The sequence below is a fragment of the Danio aesculapii genome, chromosome 11, assembly GCF_903798145.1.
Source record: "Danio aesculapii chromosome 11, fDanAes4.1, whole genome shotgun sequence".
Lineage (NCBI taxonomy): Eukaryota > Metazoa > Chordata > Actinopteri > Cypriniformes > Danionidae > Danio > Danio aesculapii.
In genome coordinates this window covers 6,291,844-6,316,715 of record NC_079445.1, presented here as the reverse complement: position 1 = coordinate 6,316,715, position 24,872 = coordinate 6,291,844, and the positions used below count along the sequence as shown (strand labels likewise).

At 35.4% G+C, this 24,872-nt stretch overlaps 1 protein-coding gene across 6 annotated transcripts in view; it reads right to left on the bottom strand.

The window, feature by feature from the left end:
• Positions 1 to 14,174, bottom strand: part of dazap1 (DAZ associated protein 1) — a 42,931-nt gene extending 28,757 nt beyond the window's left edge. For all 6 annotated transcript variants that reach the window (XM_056467963.1, XM_056467965.1, XM_056467964.1 and 3 more), the window contains exons 1-6: positions 14,027 to 14,174; positions 13,156 to 13,196; positions 7,735 to 7,901; positions 7,495 to 7,560; positions 6,959 to 7,066; positions 5,973 to 6,021 (exon numbers count right to left, since the gene is read on the bottom strand). In XM_056467963.1, coding sequence (XP_056323938.1) covers positions 5,973 to 6,021; positions 6,959 to 7,066; positions 7,495 to 7,560; positions 7,735 to 7,901; positions 13,156 to 13,196; positions 14,027 to 14,094 — 499 coding nt within the window. In that variant the 5' untranslated portion in view covers positions 14,095 to 14,174. The remainder of the gene's footprint in view (positions 1 to 5,972; positions 6,022 to 6,958; positions 7,067 to 7,494; positions 7,561 to 7,734; positions 7,902 to 13,155; positions 13,197 to 14,026) is intronic.
• Positions 14,175 to 24,872: the final 10,698 nt, after the last annotated feature.

Genomic DNA, 24,872 nt, shown 5'->3' with positions numbered 1-24,872 from the left:
ACAACTAGTCCTTAGGGCCATCCCTTTTACAGTCGAATATATTTAGAGGGAGTCCTGCATAGATACTAGGGTTGGGTCGATAGTCCATGCTATCGCCGATGGCCGATAGACATCACGATGCTAAGCCGCGATCCTCCGCCCCGCCCCCGTCGCAGCAGCAACCCGCTCGTGAAAAATACACACGACCCTGTTTACACTAATAGGTCTTAGTATTAAAATGCCATTTTAGAATGAAAACGATTTAAGTCCACTCTGGCGTTTCATCTAGCATTTATGAAAAGCCCTCCATCCACACTATACCGCTGAAAACATCACGTGATCACACACACAAACACACACACTCTGTCATGCTGCAGCGCCAGCAGTCAGCGGGTGCTTTGAGCACAAAACCCCAGACAGCAGTGCACGTCGGACTGTTTATCAAGGATGTACCACTGGATCGTATCTCACTATAGTTTTTAAACGTGATATTTAATTAATCTTGTCTCGATCTAACGACTCTTCGGTCTTTTGAATCTATCAGGTAACATGTCAGAGTGTCTGTACACTGCTTCAATCTTTAGCTTTCACGCTTGTACTTAATAATTTTAGGGAAAATCTCAGATACTATTGGTTGGTTGCTGTTGGATGTGCACCTTTATAACCAACCAAGTGAGTCGACGCCATTATAACGACACAGATCACTCTGCCTATTCATGCCAGAATCTCGCGGAGAAAGTGATAGACAGGTGGTATTTTGTGTGCAACTTATCTTTATTTATTTATGATTTGGTTATGTGTAAAACTAAGACTATGCAGGTCAGGTAGATGAAATGGTAGGCTACAAATAATTAATTCATAATGAATTCATTAATTATTCGTAAGTAATTAATTTACAGATGCCATCGTCCATCGCGATGTTTCACATTAGACATCATACGATGCCAAATTGGTCGACATCGCCCAACCCTAATACATACAGCTACAGAGAACAAAATCCTGACTGCAGCGTCTGAATATTCTTACACACTGAATTTCTCAACAGAAACATTAGGAAAAAGGACGAGCGGCAGTGTTTAGCAGGGTACAAGCTGAAGCATTAACCGTGTTTACACCAGAGAAACAGACATGAGTGTGTTTCACACCAGGCCTTAATCTGTGTGGTGCCACTATCTGTACTGTATCCTACAAGAAAGAACAGACATATCTCAGGAAATTGTTAATGCATTCAAACACTTGACAAGGAAAACAGGGACATAAAAAGAAAGATAGAAAGGCTTACTTAAATGCACTACATTGCAATAAACACAGATTTTGTAGATCAATAAAATGTAAATGTGCATTAAAAAAAACTTACTTAAATATGTCTACGGGTTAATAGGAATTACTTTTAATGGTTTGAAATTTATTAAGACAACCGCAAATGTTCACACGACAAACTATTCCAGATGAACCCAACGAGAGTGAAATGTCAGAAGCATTTTAGGTTGAAACATTTTCTGGAAGACAAAGAACATGGCTGGAGCGGATGTCAAGATTACACTGCAATCTTTCCATGAATATAACTTTTTTTAATGAAAAGGCTGTTCTTTTTATTTCTTCAATCATATTGATGGCTATGTTCCATGTTAAGTTCTGAATCAGGCCACAGTCATTTTAACCAGATAACAGGGACTGTTATGGTCAGTGCTGGGGAAAGTTACTTTGAAAGTAATGCATTACAATATTGAGTTACTCCCCAAAAAAGTAACTAGTTGCATCACTTAGTTACTTTTTATGGTAAGTAATGCATCACATTACTTTTACATTACTTTTGAGTTACTTTTTCATACCTGAGGCTTGATCTCTTTCAGAATTTGCAGAATTTGCAGAGGAGCTCTGCATTTAACGACACACTGAATAACCTACACCCTCATTTACCTTTAAAAATACTAATAATTAAAACACAGAATAATGTTACCTTCTGAGTACTTCCTGACGCTACATATGCCGTATATAAAATCACCGTCCATTGAGTTTAATCCCCTTTTCGTCCATGTGTTTAAAATAAAGACAATACTTCCATCACAGAAATGTAAGGCTCCGCCATCTTGGTTTTTGTCTGTTCCCGCAAGGAGCTCATTTTCTCATCGAGTACGTTTACATGGACGCCAATAATCCGATTTTAATATGATTAAGACAATACTCTGATTAAGAGTCTACCATGTAAACAGCGATATTTGATGACCTTAATCCGACTAAAGTCATAATTGAACTAACTTGAAATCAAATTAAGAAAAAGGAAGTACGCTGATTTTAGTTGCATTATTGAAGTGCAGCACAGACATAAACACCGCAAACTATTCTCATAGTGTATGATTTTCACCAGAAATTTAAAATGAAACACCCGAAATTACATGAAACTCTTGAGGAAATGTGGATAGCATGGTGACGCAATGACGTTTATCAAATTATCTGCTTTAACATGTAAAACGAGATTAGGAAAGGAACATTCAAAAAAGCAACTCATGTAAACACCTTAATCATATTATTGTCTTAATCAGATTAAGGCCAATAATTCAATTACTGATGTCTAGGCCCACACGGAATCTGTGCGCGCAGAAATCCGCAGATTTTTAGCCCATTATTGAGTCAATTTTTTTTGTTGTGTAAATATGTGCAAATTTATAGATCCAGTTTTTAAAATCATTTCATTAATATTATTGACTAATATAAAAATATTCATTTGATTTATTTACAATGCAGTTTGTACAGTAATATTTTCTGTCTGTTAGGAGATCTATTATATCATAGACTTGCTTTGTTTACCAAATAAGTGGATATAATTGGATTTGCATTGTAAACCTTTAAATAAGTTAAAAAGCCATTATTTTTTATTTCATATATATTAAGTTTTTAGTTATGATAGTCCCAAAATCACTTCACAAAATTAAATTTACAAAATTCTCCGCAGAAATAGCAAAAATTGTCCGCAGATTCTGTCTGACCCTACTGATGTCCATGTAAACGTAGTCAATGAGTGTGATTCAACGCGATTACACTAATTTTAATTCAGCAAACTATTTTTTAAAAGCATATTCATCTAAAAAGTTATATTTTTTAAAAACGTAACGCAAACATTATCACAATCATTATAATGCGTTTCTTTACTCGTTACTTTAAAAAAGTGATATTATAACATAACTCGTGTTACTTGTAATGTGTTGCCCTCAACACTGGTTACGGTAAACAGATAAAGACTGGAAAATAAAACAATGGCTCTATTAAAGTGTATATAAATACTTGACCATTCACATACTTGATCATTAACATGATCACATCTTATCCTGTTATTTATTTTATCATGGAATTCAAATTCTACAAGGAATTCATTAAGAAACTTATCATTTCTGTCAAACATTTTTTTCTACTAATATGCAAGATACAAACAAAATTGCTTTTTACTAAAAAATAAAATGTTGAATTTATTTATTTTCAGAATTTTCGTGGCTAATGTAGTTGTGATCTTTTAGTCTCAAAGGCACAACAAATCTCTTGTTTTTAATTTTTTACCCCTATTTTACCCCTTTTTTACCTATTTTACCCCTTTCTCAAGATTTAAAAGAAGTCTTTTGTGTCTCCAGAATGTGTCTGTAAAGTTTCAGCTCAATACATCCATCAGATTATGTTGTATTACTATACATTCCTAATATATTACTATATTACTATACCTTTCAGAATATTGACATTATCTGCTCTGAACACTGCTCTGTTGCCTGTGCCTTTAATGCTAGTTCTCCCCGCCCACCATTGCCACGTGCCTGTCAGAGTGTGCCTTATGGCTCGTTTCCACTGACTGGTACGGTACGGTACGGTTCGGTTTGGTACGGGTCACCTTTATCAGGCTTGCGTTTCCACTAACAAGGGTACCCTTTTGGTGGGCGTGGTGTATGACAGGAAGTTTCAGTCGACGTCATTCTCGCTCGAGGAAATGTCTACAGTAGAGCTGTACGGGTCACTTACATATCATATGAAAAGCACTTCTCACAAAACAGATGCTTCATACACATAAATACTTGTGTAGAAATGTTTATTACTAACTTTTCAATGAACATGAGTTGATTATAACTGCAGATCAAAGACAGTGCGAAACAGCCTACTGTAACGTCTGTAATTATATTAAATAACTAAATAAATGAACATATATAAACACATACAGCCCCTTACAGTCTCCGATATGTTCCCAACTACAGAAGAACTACATAAAGTAGACATTTCGCTCGTATTTAATGTTCTCCTTTTTTCCCGGCTTCTCCTTTGTTTCTTCACGCTTCACTCTCGCGTTTGTCAGTGTTTGACAGGATCGGGTTTCAAAAGCACATCAATAATCAAGCGCAGGTTATTATCATCAGCTCAAGAAGTTTGTTATTTAAGATATAATGTTAGTCGCGCGCGAGCGCTAGCAAGAAAGCGAAACCGCTAGCAAGAAAGCGAAACCGCTCGCGCCTCAGACTGGCTCGTAAAAAACTACGGGGCACAGGGTAAATCTGCTCTTCTTCTTGGATTTGTGGCTGTCCATCAAGACGACGACAAGGTTTGTTTGAGCCCAGATCGACCATGGCTCGTTATTATATGTATTTATAATTCCGCTAAAATCTCTCGCTGTGTTTTTCAAACATGGCGGGTTTTTTTGTTTTCATTCTGGCTTGTTGCGTAAGCGAATGACGTATCTCTGTAAACCAATAGCGTTCAGCTGCGCGTTTGGCTCCGCCTTTTGGTACCCTTTCTCGTGTTTGGGACCCTTTCGAAAGGGTGCCGAAAAAGTGGTACGGTACGGTTCGGTTCGGTACGCTTTTTGACAGTGGAAACGGCCATAAAAGCGTACCAAACCAAACCGAACCGTACCGTACCACTCAGTGGAAACGGGCCATTAATCTCCGCCTCGGCTGCGTCAGATAAACAGCACATTGACAAACATAAAGGAAGCAGATCTCGCGTAACGTTTGTGAGAAATACCACAGTAAAAACTTTACCAGAGTAAAGTGAGTCTTACTTTGCACTTTTTTGCACGGCAAATGCGACAGGATATACGTTAATATCCACTGCTGTATGGATATCCATCACGTATGATATTCGTTAATGTATAAAATAAACCAGATTTAACGTCCACAAACCGTGGACTGTACTGACATGCGGCTGTGATGATAAATACGGTAAAATCGCTGTAATTTATTACAAACATGCACTGTTTTAAAACCGTTCTAAACTTGTAAAACTCATATTTGATGATGACTGATGATCACAGTGAGCTGAACAGATCTTTTAATCCCAGCTGCCTTACACACGTCCTGTCTTGTTGATATGATTATACATATTACTTCGGAGACATGTTAATACACGGCTGTCAATCAAATCGGTGGGTGGGGAAAACGCACTCCTACGTATGTTGCCTCAAAATAGGAGTGATTTGGATCCTATTTTAATGTCAGGAAATTAAAATCAAGAGACTTATTATGTTTATATCACCCTAATATGACTGTGGACACACTTTACCTACACACAGTTCTGTCCAAACAGCTTACAAAAGATGATTTTTATCATAGGTGCCCTTTAAGTTCATTAACAAACCTCCTGCATGTACAAGCATCTGTTTAAAAGAAGTGCCTCGAAATCTGTAATTACTAAAAAAAAAAGAAATAAAAGAACAGCAAACAGGTTTGAATAAAATAAAGAAAAAGCACTTTTAATTTCCGGATGAACTCCTCTTTTAAAAAAAACAAGTGGATCTGCAAGAAGCTGCATTATCTGAGCATGTTTAATGCAAATGTCGGCGTGTCATGTGGATGCTGCTGATTTGCCACCATGCAAAAGTTGAGCCGCACCAAACCAAGCATGGCACACATGAGAGGGACGGATGGCCTGCGTGATGTTCGCTTCTCTTTGGGTTGGAATAGTTTGTCTTGTGCATGAGGTGAGAGAGACTGAATGGGAGCAAATATGAATGTGTGGTTTACCTCGAGGCCTCTGTTTCTCTGCGTCATAGATCATTACCACCTCTGTGACCTTCAAAAGGAGAACAGGACCCGTGAAGGACAAAATGGAGACCGAAAAGGCATCATATATGAAATATGACATACAGCAGGGTTCAAATATGTGACAAAATGTACAATCTACGTTCTAAAAATGCTAAAATGGACCATACCGATGACCAAAATAGTTTATTACCATGTGTCCTTTTGACCTCCACTGTATATGAAGAGTTCAGATGCAAAAACCTCTAAGTGCCGTCTGTTCTTCTAAAATCTTTCTCAGCCTCCTGTGATTAGGCTCAGTGATTTTACTTTTAAAGCAATTAATAGATTATTTTAATTACTTTTAAAGTAAAATAATTGAACATACACATTTGAGGCTAAGAAAAATATCCATTTAATAAGAACATTTTAGACAGCACTTTTTCCAGATTGAATCTGAACACTTCATATGCTCTAAAGCAGTGTTTCCCAACCCTGTTCCTGGAGGCACACCAACAGTACATATTTTGGATGTCTCCCTTTTCTGACCCATTAACTTCAGGTGTTGGAGTCTCTTCTGATGTTATGATAAGTTGATTCAGGTGTGTTTGATTAGGGAGAGGTTGAAAATGTGTACTGTTAGTGTGCCTTCAGGAACAGGGTTGGGAAACACTGCTCTAAAGAACACTGTCTAACACAGGGATGGGCAAACTCGATCCTGGAGGGCCGGTGTCCCTGCATAGTTTTGCTCCAACCCAAATCAAACACACCTGCTTGTAGCTTTCTAGTGATCTTGAAGACACTAATTAGGGTGTTCAGGTGTGTTTGATTAGTGTTGGAGCAAAACTCTGCGGGGACACCGGCCCTCGAGGATCATGTTTGCCCATGCCTGGTCTAACAATACTATAACTTGATTATTTTTTTCTATGAGAGTCATCACAGTCTTATTGAAGACAAATGGTACATTTCTGCATTTGTGTCCATCTCACCACTCCAAATCGGTTGAAATAATCCCTGAGTTCAGCTTCACCGCAATTATGAGGAATTCCACCCACAAATATCTTCTTAGATTTATTACTGTCACTTTTGCTTCCCTTCTAAAAAAAAACACATACAAAAAAAATGTTTTAGCTTTTTTGGGGGGAAATAAAATAAAAAAAAAATTAATTAATTAATTACATTAAATAAAAAAAAATTATTAAATTAAATTTAAAAAATGCAATAAAAATTAAACAAAATAAAAAATTTATGAAAAAAAATTAAATAAAACAATAAAATTAAATAAAACCATAAATAAAATGTAAAATAAAATAAAAAAATATAAAAAAAAATTTAAATAAAAAAACATTATTAAAAAAATTGAAAAAAAATTATTTAAAAATTATAAAAAAAATAATAAAGATAAAAATAAATAAATAAATAAAATAAAGTAAAATCTGCTTTCTGCTTTGAATATCTTTCAGACTCTAATAATCAAACTTGGAATTTAAAAAACTAAAGCGGCTGAACATTTTCAAGATCTTACCCAGCCGTCTTTTGTCCGGGTCTTCTCAGGCTGCATACCTCTAGGTGTACAAGGCTTTGGGTCGATCTACAAGAATATACAGACAGCACTTATTCAGTAAAAGAACATCTAAACCATTATGCCATTAGAACAGAAGTTCTTGACTCTGAATGTCACGAGCAGCAGATGGCTTTAAGTGTGCATTAAATGCGATGCAATTTTCAAGACTAGGTAGAGTGATTTATCAGTCATTTTCCTCACATTTCTTCCATCCAGGTTATGAGGTTTGGTGTCCAGGACAGTGCGTACGCAATTGGGGTCTTTAAACTTCACAAAGCCAAAGCCCCTGGACTGATTTGTGCTTTTATCTTTCATGATGACGCAGTCCACAACCTCTCCGTATTGAGAAAAGTAGTTTCGTAAAGTCTCTAACAAAACAAGGAAAGAAACAATTAGCCAAAAGGTGCATTAAATACATGATGATCAGCGGTTCTGAACTGATGGTGTTCTGATAGGATCACATTCAGAAAGCTCAGTCAAAAATTACATTACATAAAAATAGAGTTGAGCAACACGGTGGCACAATGGGTAGCACGATCACCTCACAGCAAGAAGGTCGCTGATTCAAGCCTCGGTTGAGTCAGTTGGCATTTCTGTGCAGAGTTTGCATGTTCTCCCCGTGTTCGCGTGGGTTTCCTCCGGGTGCTCCGGTTTCCCCCACAAGTCCAAAGATACGTGTTGTAGGTGAATTGGGTTAGCTAAATTGGCAGTAGTGTATGTGTGTGAATAAGTCTGCATGGGTGTTTCCCAGTGATGGGTTGCAGCTGGAAGGGCATTTGCTGCATAAAACCTATGCCAGATAAGTTGGCGGTTCATCTCACTGTGACGACCCCTGATTAATAAAGGGACTAGGCCAAAAAGAAAATGAATGAATGAAAAATAAGAGTTTGGTGGCACAGTGGCTCAGCGGTAAGCACTGTTGCCTCACAGCATAAAGGTCCCTTGTTCAACTCCTGGCTGGACCAGTCAATAATATGCAGCTGCAGACCCACACACATTTCAGGACACACAATCCAGGTCACACCATCTAGGCAGGGGCGAATCATATGCGGTTACGACGGATGTTAATGTTATTAATGTTTTCTTAGACCTCGTCATCAATATATTTATTTATATATTTATATAAAAGATATATATATATATATATTTATATGAATGCCATTTTACATGCTATTTATTGCCATACTCTTGAAAGCAGCAGCAGATAGTTCACCTCAGATCTTGAAAATAAAATAAACCGTTTGAAATTGAACTAATTTCACGAGTGAGTGTATATTCTGTGCTTCTGAATGGCTGTATTTAAATTTTTTAAAATGTTTTGTCTGATGCAAACAGCCCAATTGTTTATCACTGCAAATATCACCACGTAGCATTGTACTTATTTACAATGTAACCTGCTCACCTAATGTTTACATTAGTAATATTTATATTATGTGCTTATTAATAACCTCATGTGGAACTCTGAATCTGCTTCTTATTTCGGAGTCTGCTGCTGTCAACCAGAGGTCGCATTTCGGTCACGGGCGCATGCTTTGAGAGACGTCCTGACTGAATGAATGAATGAAATACGCGGTTTTCCAACAAGGCAACCTGGGGTTCTGAAATATAATTGGCTAAACTGGCATTGGGCGGGTTAAAAAAAAAAAAAAACAAAGACAGACGTTCCTGCACGGAATACACATTTTCAAAGCAGAATATCTGACTTCAGCATTGTTTTTCAGATAAATAAGAATGTTCATTTATGTTTCTTAAATATCTGCAAACATATTATGGCATTTTTGTGCTTTAGAAGAGTCTAAAACTTACATACAGCACCTTTAAAATAAATTGTCAATATGGGTGAAACATAATTCCTTAAGTCATTCAAAGTAAATTGTATTCTTATGTAAAAATGTGATACTCTGACCTGTACTTATTAAAAAATATAAAAGATAAGGAAATCATATCAAATTTAAAATGATAAAAAAATTACTCACAACTGTGTAAACCCTAGAAAATTATAGCATTGTATTGTTCGACTGCAGTGTGATTTTTAAATACATTGTTTAATACGTCATACAATGATGACTATTGTTTTAAGATTATGGTTACATCAAATGATGTTATAGGGGGTCTTCAGACCATCATGGTAAAAATCTATGAATGAGGGCTGCGCAGATCTTCTCATGCACTCTCAATTAAATGCTGCTGAAGTGCGATTTAGTGCGTTTATGTAACAAGTATGTCTCAAACATTTATTAGATTTGCTAGGATTTTTTATGAATGTCTCCAATAGACCTAGAGAGCGCCATTAATGCATCCTGAAGTAAATTGAAATGGCTATACGTCGTGTTTGCTGGCCTCACGCACCAGTCAGTCAGCCAGCATGTAACCTTAAAGGGGTAAACAAAAACCGCACAGCACTACTACGGTTACAGAAAAGTTTGCGCTTTTATAATTCCCTTATACCCTTTAATACGTTTTGGTGCGATTATAACCTGCTACTAAAAAAAAACACGACTGAATGCTTAGAATGAAAAGCTGTAATGTAGCCGTGGCGGGATCAATTTTGGCGTGGCGCCCCGCCATGGAAGAATGAATGTAGCACAATCCATGTACCATAGGAACGGTATAGCAGAAAAATTTGCCGGTTATAAAACCTTGACTTTTCCAAACCGCTAGATTTTCCAATCCCTTGAAATGGTTATCGTCCCATGCCTAATTCTCACAATAGGGTATATGCGGAAGGACTTTTAATTTATCAGTAACCTAGGTCAAGCACTTCCGGTGAAATGTATGCCATTACAAAATCGTTGCGTTTCAGATCGGTTTTCTTTAAAAAGGGTCTCAGATTGTACAAGAAGCACTGCATTAAACTACATTTTCCCCTGCCATGTCTTTAAAATATAAACATTTATTTTACCCCATTATATTCAATGGAGCTTTTGCGCTAGCCTGCTAATCCTGAAGGGCGCATGCGTGTAAACGTCTTTTCATCTCATTTTATACTTGAGCAACTAAAAGAACACTGAAGTCTATTTAACTGATTATATTTTAATTATATTACAACATCAATGCTGTAAAAGGAGCCATATAAAATGGAAAAAAGTCACACTAACCGTTCACCGGAAGTAGATCAGTATGGAAAGAAACATTAGCTCTGCATATACCCTATTACTTAGATGCTAGTTTATTGAGATATTGGCTGCTTATTAGTACTTATATTGCACATATCTTATTCTACATCTCTAATCCTACCCAATACCTAAACTACCTTAATAAGGGGCAAATTAGGTGTTTCTTGAAGCAAATGTCATAGTTAATGGTTTGCTAAGAGTGAGAATTGAACCTTAAAATAAAGTGTAACCAAAAACGCTTTCCAAATAGCGCTACTCAATCATTTGCTGGTATTGGATAGATACAGTATTTTTTTACTGTACGCAAGTAGATAGATCCGCAAGTAGATACGCGATTTTTCCAATATCGTGCAGCCCCATAGATATTTACATTAGATGTCGCCTACCCTGTTGTTTTCCATTGGAAGGAATGCATCAATAGATCCGCCATTTTAGTACAGGGTAGCGCTCCTTTGATATGAATGCGGGATCAAGGTGCAGTGGATGAATGTGGCCATCCAGAGCCAGAGTTATACACATATATGCATACATCTATGATCAGAAGTTTTTTGGCGGCGGTCATTATCCAAATATTCTACATTGATGGATAAGTGACCACATGGGTATTGCTGATAAAGAGCATGTGTTTGTGTGCATGGAAATGTATTATCCACCCTCCCTGTTAAATGCGATCTAATCCATGTCCTGAAACACCCCCACCCCACCCTCTTCTGCTTTCACCTGTCACTCTAACGGAGGGAGCGTTTCGTTTGTGAATGAATCTCCGTTATCAACGACTCGTTCTCTTAGCCGACAATAATACAAGTTTCTGGCACTGCAGCATCTTGTCGTCATGTTTCATTTATATTGTCTGCTTATTTTATTCAACAAAACTAGCATAAGCCTAGAATTAAGTGCGAGTTGGTGCTACTTTGCCTTACGGGGAATACAGTAAGTGACTATTATCATTAATAACGTTACTTGTTTAGCACAAAAGTTCATAACATACAAAAACGTACAAAAAAAAAATGAAATCTTAACTATGAAATGTGATGACTTTGTGCTTTGTTTTCTTTGTTTGCTCGTTATTACACCCGTAAGCAGCGCAAAAGTCCAGATTGGCTTTAGCCTTGACTAGTGCTGTTGAATGACATTTGTCCTGGGAGCACTGTGCCAATGTGGCTGCGCTATTGACGCATGCTCAGGGTCTGTGTGATATCTAGTGTATATATCTATGGTGCAGCCCTAGTATCAATGTATGATTTATTTTCTTAATTAAAAAAAAAAAAGATTAATTCTTCATAGTGGCGGGGGAAACTTTCCAATTGTTTAAAGCTGTATGAAATTTCTTTCAGATACATTTTCCAAACCCTAACTGAATTGCAGTGGACCAATTATAAACTGTTCCTGTTGTACAACTCGGATTAGCAAAAGATTTATAATGTGTGCACAAGTGCAACTCTCTAGCACACTACAAACATCTCACTTGGCTTTCAGTCCTGAAGTAGCATAGAGGTCAAAATTCAGAAAACTAATTCATTTTTATATGCAGCATCGTGTCAAAGCATTAAAGGCAATTATAAATGTCACATAAAACATTGTATGACAAGTGTGACGAGTACAGCAGGCACTGACTGAGGAGGATACTACATGGAAAACATTATAAAAGCACAGTTTTTATTTTAAAATAATAATAATAATGCACACCATTAGGCATGGGACGGTAACCGTTTTCACAGGTATACCGCGGTTTGGAAAAGTCAAGGTTTTAAAACTTTAACATTTTCTGTAATATCGTTCCTAAGGTATGTGTAAGATTTTTAATTTACATTTTTTTTGTTTTTTAGGACAACAGTATCTCCAGCAGAAAAAAATATCTAAAGATGCTGTTTTAAATTGTAATGAAATCTGTGTTTTTGAAACTAATGAAGCCCGCAGAAGTCAATGATTAATTTTCATTATTTAGCCTGACATGTTTACTGCTCCAAAATATTTTAAATCTTTTAAAAAATAAAATATATTGTTTTCAAAGTGGATAAAAATGTGTTGTTTTTTTCCTAGACATTTAAAAATATATATATTTTAGAGCAGTAATCACGATACCGTAAAACAGTGATATTTTTATCCAAGGTTATCACACCGTCAGAATCTTATCCCGGCCCATGCCTACACACCACACCACATAATACCCCATTGATTTCTTCATAGCATTTTACACATGCTATTTGATACAGGATTCATCCGATTTCTATTGCTTGCGTCTAACCCAGGCTCTCTCACATGCACCCACATTCTAAAAAGGCAAGCTCAGCCTCTCAGCGGCAACCTGGTTTCTATACTCAGAACATGCTGAGCTGATATCTAAGTTCATGGAGAATATTACAGTCAGAAGTGCAAAACAAGACTAATGAAATGCACTACAGTGATACAGGCTTGTAGTGTACACTTGCATTATTTAAGAGCATCTACATTACAACTAATGCTACAGCATGAAACCATATGGTTTTAACACAATGATTGCACTCACCCTGGGTGGTGCTCCAATCCAATCCACCCACAAACAGCTTCCTGCAACAGAAAGATGAGGGAACGTCATAATGCATTCATGTTCATTCGGAAACAAACATGAGTCAAGGTGAAGGAGGGAAAAAAAAAAAACATGTTTGCCCTTGGCACTGAAAGCCTGATCTGACTGATCTGTGCGGTTTAACGGGTCATAATCATCACACAGTCAAATAATCCAGACCCACTCCAAAAGCTTCCCATAAATGAGCTGGTTAACAAAATCTATCTAATGTCATCTGCTGCAGGCTGGGTCACAGGATAACACTGTGCATGAGAATGTCTTAATTTAGTCAGATTACAAACACTTTAAAGCATTAAAAACCTTACAAAAATTACTGTTTGAATAAAATAAGTGATGTAAAGCTCAGGTTTGTGATTATAAATCTAAAAAACAACACAAACTCCTCCAAAATATAACATGTAGTTTGAATGAAAGCGATATGAAGCTCCAGTTTCTGTTTGTAGAACTTACATATAAACAGACAGTGATATGCTACTCCTGCTTGTTTATAAGAAACTTGCAGAATAAAGACAGTGTGCTACACATCTCCGGTATTAGAGCTTCAGCTTTGACAGCTGATCCTTCTCGTCAGTTTATCTTTTGCTTCGTTATTCAAGCATCTAATCAGTTAAACGCACCGAGAACATGTTGTCCTCGTGCTCTACATATTTAAGGAGTTTGCCGCTGCTCCGGTGTGAGTGCGGTGCGGTGCGCGGAGGACTGGTTCGGTGGTATCTGCTGTCCTCCGGGCGGCCCGCTGCGCATCTTTCTCCGCTGGAACGGGACGAGTGTGAAACATCCAAACAGTGTCATGTAACACATCGTGTCTTACCCGATTTCATCCCCAGCTAAGTTGCTGTTCATCTCCGTGGCGAGGGTTGTGGACGGGAGTGCTGACATGGGTCCGCTCGCTCGGTCTCCTGCCGGTCTCCGCCGCCCGGGAAGGTCACACTCCGCTTTCGGTTCAAACCGAATCTGCGCAACACTGACGCGAGCCACGGGGCGCCCCAGCAAGGGCGGTGCAATGACAGAAGTGCATGCTGGGAAATTGAGTCCACTTAAGGCTTAAGAACAAAAAGTGGGCTTCGGCTAAAAATCATGACCTCGTAGTTTTATCAGTATATTTTATTTCAGTAGTTTACAAATATGTAAACAACAACAACAACAACAATAATAATAATAATAATAATAATAATAATAATAATAATAATAATAATAATAATAATAATAATTATGATAAAATATTTATAAAGATTGTGGGTTACATTTGTCATTTGAAGACAGCAGCATTTTGTGTCCTCTGATGGTGAGACTTGGATTTTATTTATCTATATCAGTAAATAACTTTAAAAAATAATAGTATCTTTAAAAACAAAACAGTAAAACTGTAGGCTTCAATGAATTAGGGTTTATAATTACAAAAATGGCGTCACGTAAGAAGGTCGCTGGTTCGAGCCTGAGCTGGGTTAGTTGGCATTTCTGTGTGGAGTTTGTATGTTCTCCCCATGTTTGCGTAGGTTTCATCCGGGTGCTCCGGTTTCACCCACAGTCCAAAAACATGCGGTATATGTGAACTGAATAAGCTAAATTGGACGTAGTGTAGGCTATGTGTGTGATTGAGAGTGTATGGATGTTTCCCAGTGATGGGTTGCTGCTGGAAGGGCATCTGCTGCGTAAAACATATGCTGGACAATTTGGCGGATCATTCGGCTGTGGCGACCCCTGATGAATAAAGAGACTAAGCTGAAGAAAAATGAATGAATGAATAAAATGATAAGAAACAGGGCGACACAGTGGCTACATGATTAGCATGCTTGCGTCACAGCAAAATGTTTGTTGGTTTGAGTCCTGGCTGGACAAGTAAGCCTTTCCGTGGAGTTTGCATGTTTTCTCTATGTTCACATTGGTTGTGTTTCCCAGCACTGAGTGTACAAGAGTTGTGGCAGGAAGGGCATCCACTGTGTAAAACATATGCCAGAGTAATTGGCGATTCATTCTGCTGTAGTAGTAACCATTGAGGGACTAAGCTGAAGGGAAGTGATAGAAAACGCCGGTTTAAATTCATTAGGCCTAACTATTTCAACAGTGCTGCTTCCAGAATTTTGACCTTTTATTTTTCCCATAGGAAATTTACAGAAAAAAATCTGTCATTGTAAGAACCAAACCAAGGATCTGCTTATTGCAGCATAAGATCACAAAATTTGATTTGAAGCAAATAAATACATAAAAACTGGACAAAAAGAGGAAAAAAAGACTGACAAAATTAAAATACAACAAATAAATATAAAACTATTAATTCAAAAGGGGGTGGCACAGTTGTACAGTGGGTAACGATGTCGCCTCAATGCAAGAAGGTCACTGGTTCGAGCCTCGGCTGGGTCAGTTAACATTTCTGTGTGGAGTTTGCATGTTCTCCGGGTGCTTTGGTTTCCCCCACAGTCCAAAGACATGCGCTATTGGTGAATTGGGTAAGCTAAATTGTCCGTAGTATTTGTGTGTGAATAAGTGTGTATGGCTGTTTCCCAGTGATGGGTTGCAGCTCTAAGGGCATCCGCTCTGTAAAACATATGCTGGATGAGTTGTTGGTTTATTCCGCTGTGGCGAGCCCAGATTAATAAAGGGACTAAGCCGAAAAGAAAATAAATGAATAATAAAAAGGGTGATGATCATGGCTTGTAGGCCATCAATAATTAACATTTAAAATAGATCAAAACCTTTCATCAGTGTTGTACTAAAACTTTTGAACAAGACTAATGTTGTCTCAGAACAACTGAAACTGAAAAATTTCACATTTCATTTCACATTTATTGCAAAACATATACTGTATACTCACTCACAGACCACTTTTTACATCTTGCTAACTACTGAATTAAACCATTTTGCCTTTAGAACTGCATTAACTCTATTTGGCTTATTCAGTAAAGTGTAAGAAAACATTCTTCAGAGATTTTAGTTCATATGACATGACAGCATCATGTAGCTGCACATTCAGGAGATTGATCTCGCACACCACCATGTCCCAAAAGTCTAATCTAATGATCTAAACCTCACAAGGTGTGAACTGTGGTCATAAAGAGATGGACAGTAAGAAAAATGTGTTTAAAACAGGGGTTTCCAAACTTTTTAGCGTGCAACCCCCAAAATAACAATGTCAGTGACTCGCAACCCCTACATGCCCCGGAGGTGGATACAAATATACAAATGTTGCACACACAACAATATGCCTATATAAACAAGAGTATATTACATCCATAGGCTATAATTTATATTGTAATGAATTAATTTGTTTGATTTAATATTAACCTCATCTATCCTCCTGAGACCCGAAGAATTTTTAATTTTTTTTTCTGCGATTTACATCCTTTAGGTTAAAAAAAAATCAACAATTTAGAGGTTTTACATTTTCTTTTTCTTTTTAATTTTATAGCATGGCCACTGTAGTGGACCACAGGACCATTTTAGTTCAAAACGACCGCCAATCAGACAACAAAACTGTACAGGATATGGCTGTAAAGGGATATTAATCCAATATTAATGTAACAAAAACAAAACAAAAGCCATTTTTTCCTTTTGTATTGAAATTCCTTACTCTGAAAGAGAGCCGAACTCAAAAAAAAAAACAGAACAAAAACAAAATAAAGTGATGTTAATCCCAAAAAAAATTAACATAAAAGTGATTTAAAACTGATTGTCATTCTCTAATTATCTCTAATTCTCTAATTGTCTGATTGTCAGTCTCTAAATCAGAGTCTCTCTCAACTATCTTATAAAGAATCCTCTCTGCTTCAGTTATGCTTCCTACAACATGCAGTCATTAACTACAAGATGGTCCTGGAGTCCACTATAGTGGACATTTAAAAAAGGATGATATTTTGAAACACAAACAGGTTAACAGCTTTGAAAGCTAAATGTATTGTTCCTGACACTTTAATAAACAAATATATATGTAATAATAATAGTAAAAAACATTTTAAAAGCAAAATTTTACATGCCTCTCTCCTTCCCATAAAATGTGCCTTTTTTGTATGTCGGCCGTTTTGGATGCAGTGTAAGAAGTGGTTCCTAGCATGCCAGCCAATCAAATGACATATCACTAGAAAGCCCAGGATGTCCTCTGAACAGTACAACAGGACTTGACAGAGTAGCTCAAAAAATTCTAAGAAAATTCATGAAAACGCAATGCCCACTACAGAGGACACAAGTCAATGGGCGGGGTCTCAGGAGGCTATTGAGACTGGTGTAATGTTTTCAGCACAAGTTGATTTAATTTTGGAGACCGCCACTCAGAGATCATCCTCAATGATTAGCTGTGATCTGTATTTTTTTTATGTATTTGATTGCCATAAAGGTGTCAGAAAGTTTAACTGGTGCTATAAAATCAATCCGCTGCAGCTGACTCTATTGCTGTGTTATTAATACATCAATACTATGAAAAAAATAAAAGGCTGATGGTTTTTTATGTGCATGTTGTTGTTGTTTTATGTAACTATTACCTATTTTTATCTTCTTTGGTTTATGGATCAAATATGGTAATTCTAATAGTTTCATAAAATTTATCTTGACTTTCGGAAATCACCAAGCAACCCCGTCATTGTCCCGCGACCCCGACTTTGGGAACTAATGGTTTAACCAATGCTCAAATGGTTTTATATTAACCCTTATATATTGTTCAAATTTACTACTCTTTAATTATGTTCAGGATGAAAACATCCACTAATTTAAACTGCCTTTATATTGTTTTGCATAAAGGTTTTAATCAACCTCAGTTTTGATCAAACATACCAAATGCTTTTTTTTAATCTAGGATTTTGTTTTTGCCCTATTGACTTCCATTATAACAAAATGTTTTCATTGCAAAGCCATGACACAATATAATCACACATTCTTGATTGTTGGTAATATTCCCTGTTGGGAACAGGTAAAATATGTCATTTTTACTGCTGATCATGAGTTGGCACCATTAACCCTTTAGATAAGCCTGTGCATTAAAACACAGTCTTTGTTTTTGTTTACTCCATGTAGTTCACTCACTCACCCACTATTATATGCTGTAATACTTATATCCACAGAGAAACTAAGCTTTTTTTTTGCACAGATGTAAAGAGGTCATGTCAGCTGATGATCAACAAATTACAAATTTAAACAAAAATCATTTCATTTGCTGAAGTTGTGGCCAAATTAAGACTCAAAAGCACCCCATAGTGGATGAAAACATCCCCAAAATAACGTAAGGGTCAAGTCAGACTGTGCCAAGAAAATATACCCTACAGTACATCATTACACCACCACCATCAGCCTGAACTGTCAATACAAGGGTCCATGTTTTTATGCTTTTTACACCTCTGACCATACAATCTGATCAACCAAAAGCCATATGCTATTAAAAATATATTTAAATTACCTATCTCTACCAATCTGCTCAGGGTAAACGTCAGAAGATCATCCTGACCATGTCTGATTAAATGTCACTGCCATATGATAAGCTTAAAACAAGCTGATACACAGGTTTACCTAATAAAGTGGTCAGTAAGTGTATATATAAATATGCTATATTGGAAACATGGAGACCGACTCGATTGTATCATTTGTGGTGTGTCATGTAAAAACCCCTTGGTAGAATTTATGGTTGAGTTCAATGAGATTGCCGAACCTGTTTGGCCATCCACATTTTTCAAAACATCTTCTTTTGTGTTCAGTAGAAGAAAGAAATATAGACAGGTTATGAGGATGAATTTTCATTTCTGGGTAAACAATCTCTTCATATCAGCTCGCTTATTAGAAGAATGACTCCCAAATCCAGTCTGTTTCTCACACAAATCCATCATGACTTAAAAAGGTTTGAAATAGTGTGCACGTTGTATTGATTACTTCTACAGTACTTTTATAATATTTTATGGTACTCTTAAAGTGCTCATTTATTGTGATTGAATGGTAGGCAATATGTTTTAAAAACGTATTTTTATTCCAATAAAGAGTCACCTGCAATGACACGAGTAAAGAACCAAAAATCTTTGGTAAAAACTGCTGTATCGCTTTAAGAAATTTCAGTTCTGAGTTTGCCTAATTGTGACTCAGTGATCTGATGTTTGGACTGCATTATCAGCTGGTTCAACAGGTTCACAAATACGGTACTGGGGTACAGTTAACCATGTTTACAGGAATGGAGGAGGGGCTACAGTACAATGAGTATGAAGAGTATAGAGAGAATCCATATAGTCATACACATCGAAATACTGTACCTCTGCTGTATTAATTCAGCTGTGTGATTGACTTGTCAATCACATAACATAAGAAGTGGAAATGAATTTGCTATTAATAAAATTAAATGTTTAAATGGATGTAAAATTGAAACTGAACAGTTAATCAGTGACAGATAACTCATAGATTAATGTGTGTAAAGTGAACGGAAAGTTTCTGCATCTCACACAAAATGACAAGCAAAAAAAAAGCTTCCTTTAAGGACTTAAGTTGCAGTAGAACACACGTGAAATCACATATTTAACAGATATTTTGCAAGTAGTCTACAAATTATTGACTGAAATATTGACAAAAATGTTGGCGTCCAGCACGTAAATAGTTCAGAAAGTCCACATGCTTTGTACTATTGCACAAGCTAGATTATCAGTCTCACGTGATTAGGGTTAATACTGAGCATGCCTTCTGAAACTACTTGCACACAGACATGACAGTACTATTGTATTTAAAAAGCACTGTGACAACTATAAACATCTTACTATTTAAATGTACGACTGATAAAAACCTTAATTTGTTCGTTTATTTAATGTATTTATTTGATTCAAAGTACAAAACATACTTTTCAAATGTAAATTTATTTGAAAATGTAACTTATTCCTGTGATTATTTGGGGTCATTACTTCAGTCACATGATCATGAAAGGTTTTATTATTATCAGGGGTGGACTTAGTGATTTAAGCGCCCTAAGCAATTCCAGGTTTGGGGCTCTAGCATTGAAACTCAAAACACTCTCTTTCTCTATACTGTAGATATTTGTTTTCTCTCTAGATTTAGTTTTAAGTAAAGTTAAATTAAGTTAAGTTTTAAGTAAGTTAAGTAATAACGTTAAAATCTTAATGGTTATACACAGATTTTACAACATATGATGGAATATAATTATAAAATAGCTTTAGGATGATTACTATAGGCTTCTTGGCATTGGTCAGTTGCTTGCCTTGCTTATTGGTTGAGTCCACCCCTGATTATTATATTATTATTTATATTTTTATTAGCATCATCAGTATTTATTAGCAGTTATTCAGGTATTCAAAGTATTTATTTTAGTAATCTTTAATGAATCGAAAGATCAGCATTTATCTGAAATATAAAGCATCGTAACATTATGCACCATTTAAGAGCTAGAATTATTTCTTGTTAAATTATTACTTGTAGTTTAGCAAAGATGTTTAAATTGACCCAAAGTTATGATAAATATGGATATTGTGTCACAAAAAAATCTATACCAGATAAATTCTGTTCTAGAAAGCTGGATATTAGCATAAATTTACTACACTGCCAAGGACTTTTAGAGTATATGATATATATATATAATCAGTGTTGGGCAGTAGGCTAGTTACATGTAACGGTGTTACGTAATTTAATTACAAAATAAAAGTAACAGTAATTTGTTACAGTTACTGAGAAAAAATGTGTAATTAAATTACAGTTACTTATGAAAATGTTAAAGATTACAGATGGGGTTACATCTAAATATGTTAAATAACATTGATATTTTGCTTTGCCTGATTTTGATATGCACGATGCCTTCTGCTAAGGCCGTTTATTAAAGCGGAGCTATTCTCATGCTTTTGATTGGTCTTCCGGTTTGATTGCGGCACGTCAACCAGTTACGTTAATCCTCTCTGTTGCTGAAAGCATTAGGCTTCTACATTAAGCTTCTACAACCAGTTGGAGAGCTGCACCCAGAATGAGTGATAAAAATGCATTTCATTGCTGGAAATTTTTTAATAATTTCACCCTGAAATCCAAGAAGTGCACACATATTTAACAGTTCAGTGCAAAATTTGTTTTCCAGATTTTAAAATACTTTCGACATCAATGTCGAACCTGAGGAAGCATCTGCAGGTATGTAACCTACAGTGGTGGAAAGAGTACTGAAAAATCACACTCAAGTAAAAGTACCATTACTTGCCTAAAAATGTAGTGTAAAAAAAGTATCTGTTGTAAATATTACTCAAAGTATGAGTAAAAAGTAGCCCTATCAAAAGTACTCAAGAGTAGGTAGTAGTGAGTATTATGCTGTAAAAGCTGATGCGTTTACATGTAATTTGTGGATGTATATAAACGTAACATTCTGTAGTGCATCTAGTTATTGCCAAGCAGGCACACAACGTCATAAGACGTTAATATTAAGTTAGATTTAGGTTGTGATGTCAGGTGACCAAAATTCAATGTCTAGCCAGCGTCTAAGGACAATGTTATTTTGATGTCTAATAATGACATCAAATGACGTTGCTATTTGGTCGATTTTAGGTTGTTAGAAAGTAACGAAAATCCAACGTCGACCCAACATCTAAAACCAACATCATATTGACGTCAAATGCTGACATTTATTCGTCAGGTATGGCAACCAAAATCCAACGTCTGATAAATGCCAATAGTGGTTACGTCCACACAACGTCAAGCTGTTACATCATTAGACGTTGATATTTGGTTGGTCCTAGGTTGGACGTTGGACATTGACGTTGAGTTCTGACATCAACTCGATTTTCATTTCCAAACAAAATGCAACTTCCCCATGATGTTGGGGTACAACGTCAAGTCAACGTCTTGCGTCTGCTGGGTGTTTAAGGCCATTTCAGTCATCATACAGTAAACATCCGTCATCTTCTCATCAGTGACATGCTTCTAAACAGTCTCTGGGTCAATGCGTGTAAAGACTTTGGACATCTTCTAGGACACTTTTAATGCTTCCAAACAGTTTGCTGCAATTATAAATCGCCCATGTCTTGAGGTAGTTCATTATGATGCGATTTACATTCTATGTGTGATTTGATTGGACAGGAATCGCAGGGCTGATTTTTCTAATTCCCGTAGACAAGAAAAAATAAAGTAGTGACTGCAGGTTGAAGGAAAGTAGTGGAGTAAAAGAACAGATACTGCAGTAAAAATGTACTCAAGGGTAAGTAAAAGTACACTTTTTTTCAACTTTTTTATTATTTTTTCGGGGTTTTACCTTTAATTGATAGGACAGTAGAGAGTATTGACAGGAAAGTGTTGGGAACAGAGAGAGGGGAAGGACCGGCATAAGACCAGGAGGCGGGAATCGAACTCGGGTCGCCGCGAGCACCGGAGTGCATGTGTCGATGCACTAACCACTACATCACTGGTGCCGACACACCTTTTTAAAACTACTTAGTAAATTACAATTCCTGAGAAAACTACTCAATTACAGTCATTTGAGTATTTGTAATTTGTTACTTTACACCACTGGTAACCTAGCCTTTCTTTATTTTACAAAAGCAAATGTTTTTGTCGTTATCGTGAGTGTACAGAAATAAAAACAGACTCCTCTGGCCAAAGCGATTTTATCATATTAACAGTGTTGGGCAGTAGCGTTGCTACTAGTGTAATTACATTCCTCAGTAACATGGTGGCGGTAGCATCGCTACTTTATAAATAAAATAGCTTTTCAGTAGCGATGCTATTTTATTAGTAAAGTAGCGCAGTAGCGTCCATTCAAGCTACATTTACCAACCGCGAATCAATAAGTGACGGCACCGACATTTACGGAGCTTTGAGGCCAGTGTCTAGCCGATGAAAGTAAATCCATGGCTGCGTCCGAAACCACATACTTCCATACTATATAGTATGCTAAAATCAGTATGCAAGCCGAGTAGTTTATCCGAATTCATAGAATTCGAAAATCAGTATGCGAGAAGTACCCGGATGACCTACTACTTCCGGCAAGATTCTGAAGTGCGCATCCCATGCATGCTGCGCTAACCCATGATGCCCCGAGAAAGAATTTATGAATGTGAGTGGAAGCAACGCAACTGACGCAGGTAGGTCATGTGACCATGACAAAATGGTGGATGTAGTACGTCCGAATTCCATTCATACTACTCCCATTCCTACTGTTTAGATTCAAATGTAGTATCTACTGAGTAGTAAGCGGTTTCGGACGCAGCCCATATAATGGTGAGAATGACGATTTCTTCTTCCTGTTTTTCAGTAGTCCACAACAAACTTTTTGGTGCGTTACTGCCACCTCTTGCTTTGGTTGGTAACGTCGCCAACCAATTAGGCTAACACGGGACATTTCCTTGATGGAAAGATGACTGAGTCTATATATATATATATATATATATATATATATATATATATATATATATATATATATATATACATATACATATATATATATATATATATATATTATATATATATATATATATACATATATATATATACATATACATATATATATATATATATATATATACATATATATATATATATATATATATATATATATATACATATATATATATATATATATATATATACATATATATATATATATATACATATATATATATATATATATATATATATATATATACATATATATATATATATATACATATATATATATATATATATACATATATATATATATATATATATATATATATATATATATATATATATATATATATATATATATATATATATATATATATATATATATATACATATATATATAGATATATATATACAGATATATATATATATATATATATACATATATATATATATATATATAGATATATACATATATATACATATATATATATATACATATATATATACATATATATATACATATATATATACATATATATATACATATATATATATATATATATATATATATACATATATATATATACATATATATATATATATATATATATATATATATATATATATATATACATATATATATACATATATATATATATATATATATATATATATATATATATATATACATATACAATATATATATATATATATATATATATATATATATATATATACATATATATATATATACATATATATATATATATATATATATATATATATATATATATATATATATATATATATATATATATATATATATATATATATAGTTTACAGTAGTAAAGGCTATTTATTCATTCATTCTCTAAGATAACACCTGCTTGGTATAAATGCTTCAAAATGATTTAGTTGAAAATATCCATTAGAAATTTGAAAGTAATCAAAAAGTAATCAGATGTAATCAGTTACTTTACTTTTATAAAGTAACTGAAAATGTACACTACTTATTACATTTTAAATAGGGTAATCTGTAATCTATTACTTTTCAAAGTAACCTCCCCAACACTGTATATAATAGAGTACTATAAAATTATTAAAAATAATATATTTACATCGCTCTTTTTACTTCATGACAAAACCAAAACTAATATGAATTTATACAAAAACTCGACGATCCATGTTATCCAGCCACAGGACATCATTTGTGGAAGAAAACAATTAATGTATGGGAGTAAACAACTAATTTACTTATTTATATTAGATTACTGACAAATATTAAGCATTTGCATTATTGATTTTATTTTAATCATTAAATCAGATGTTGATTC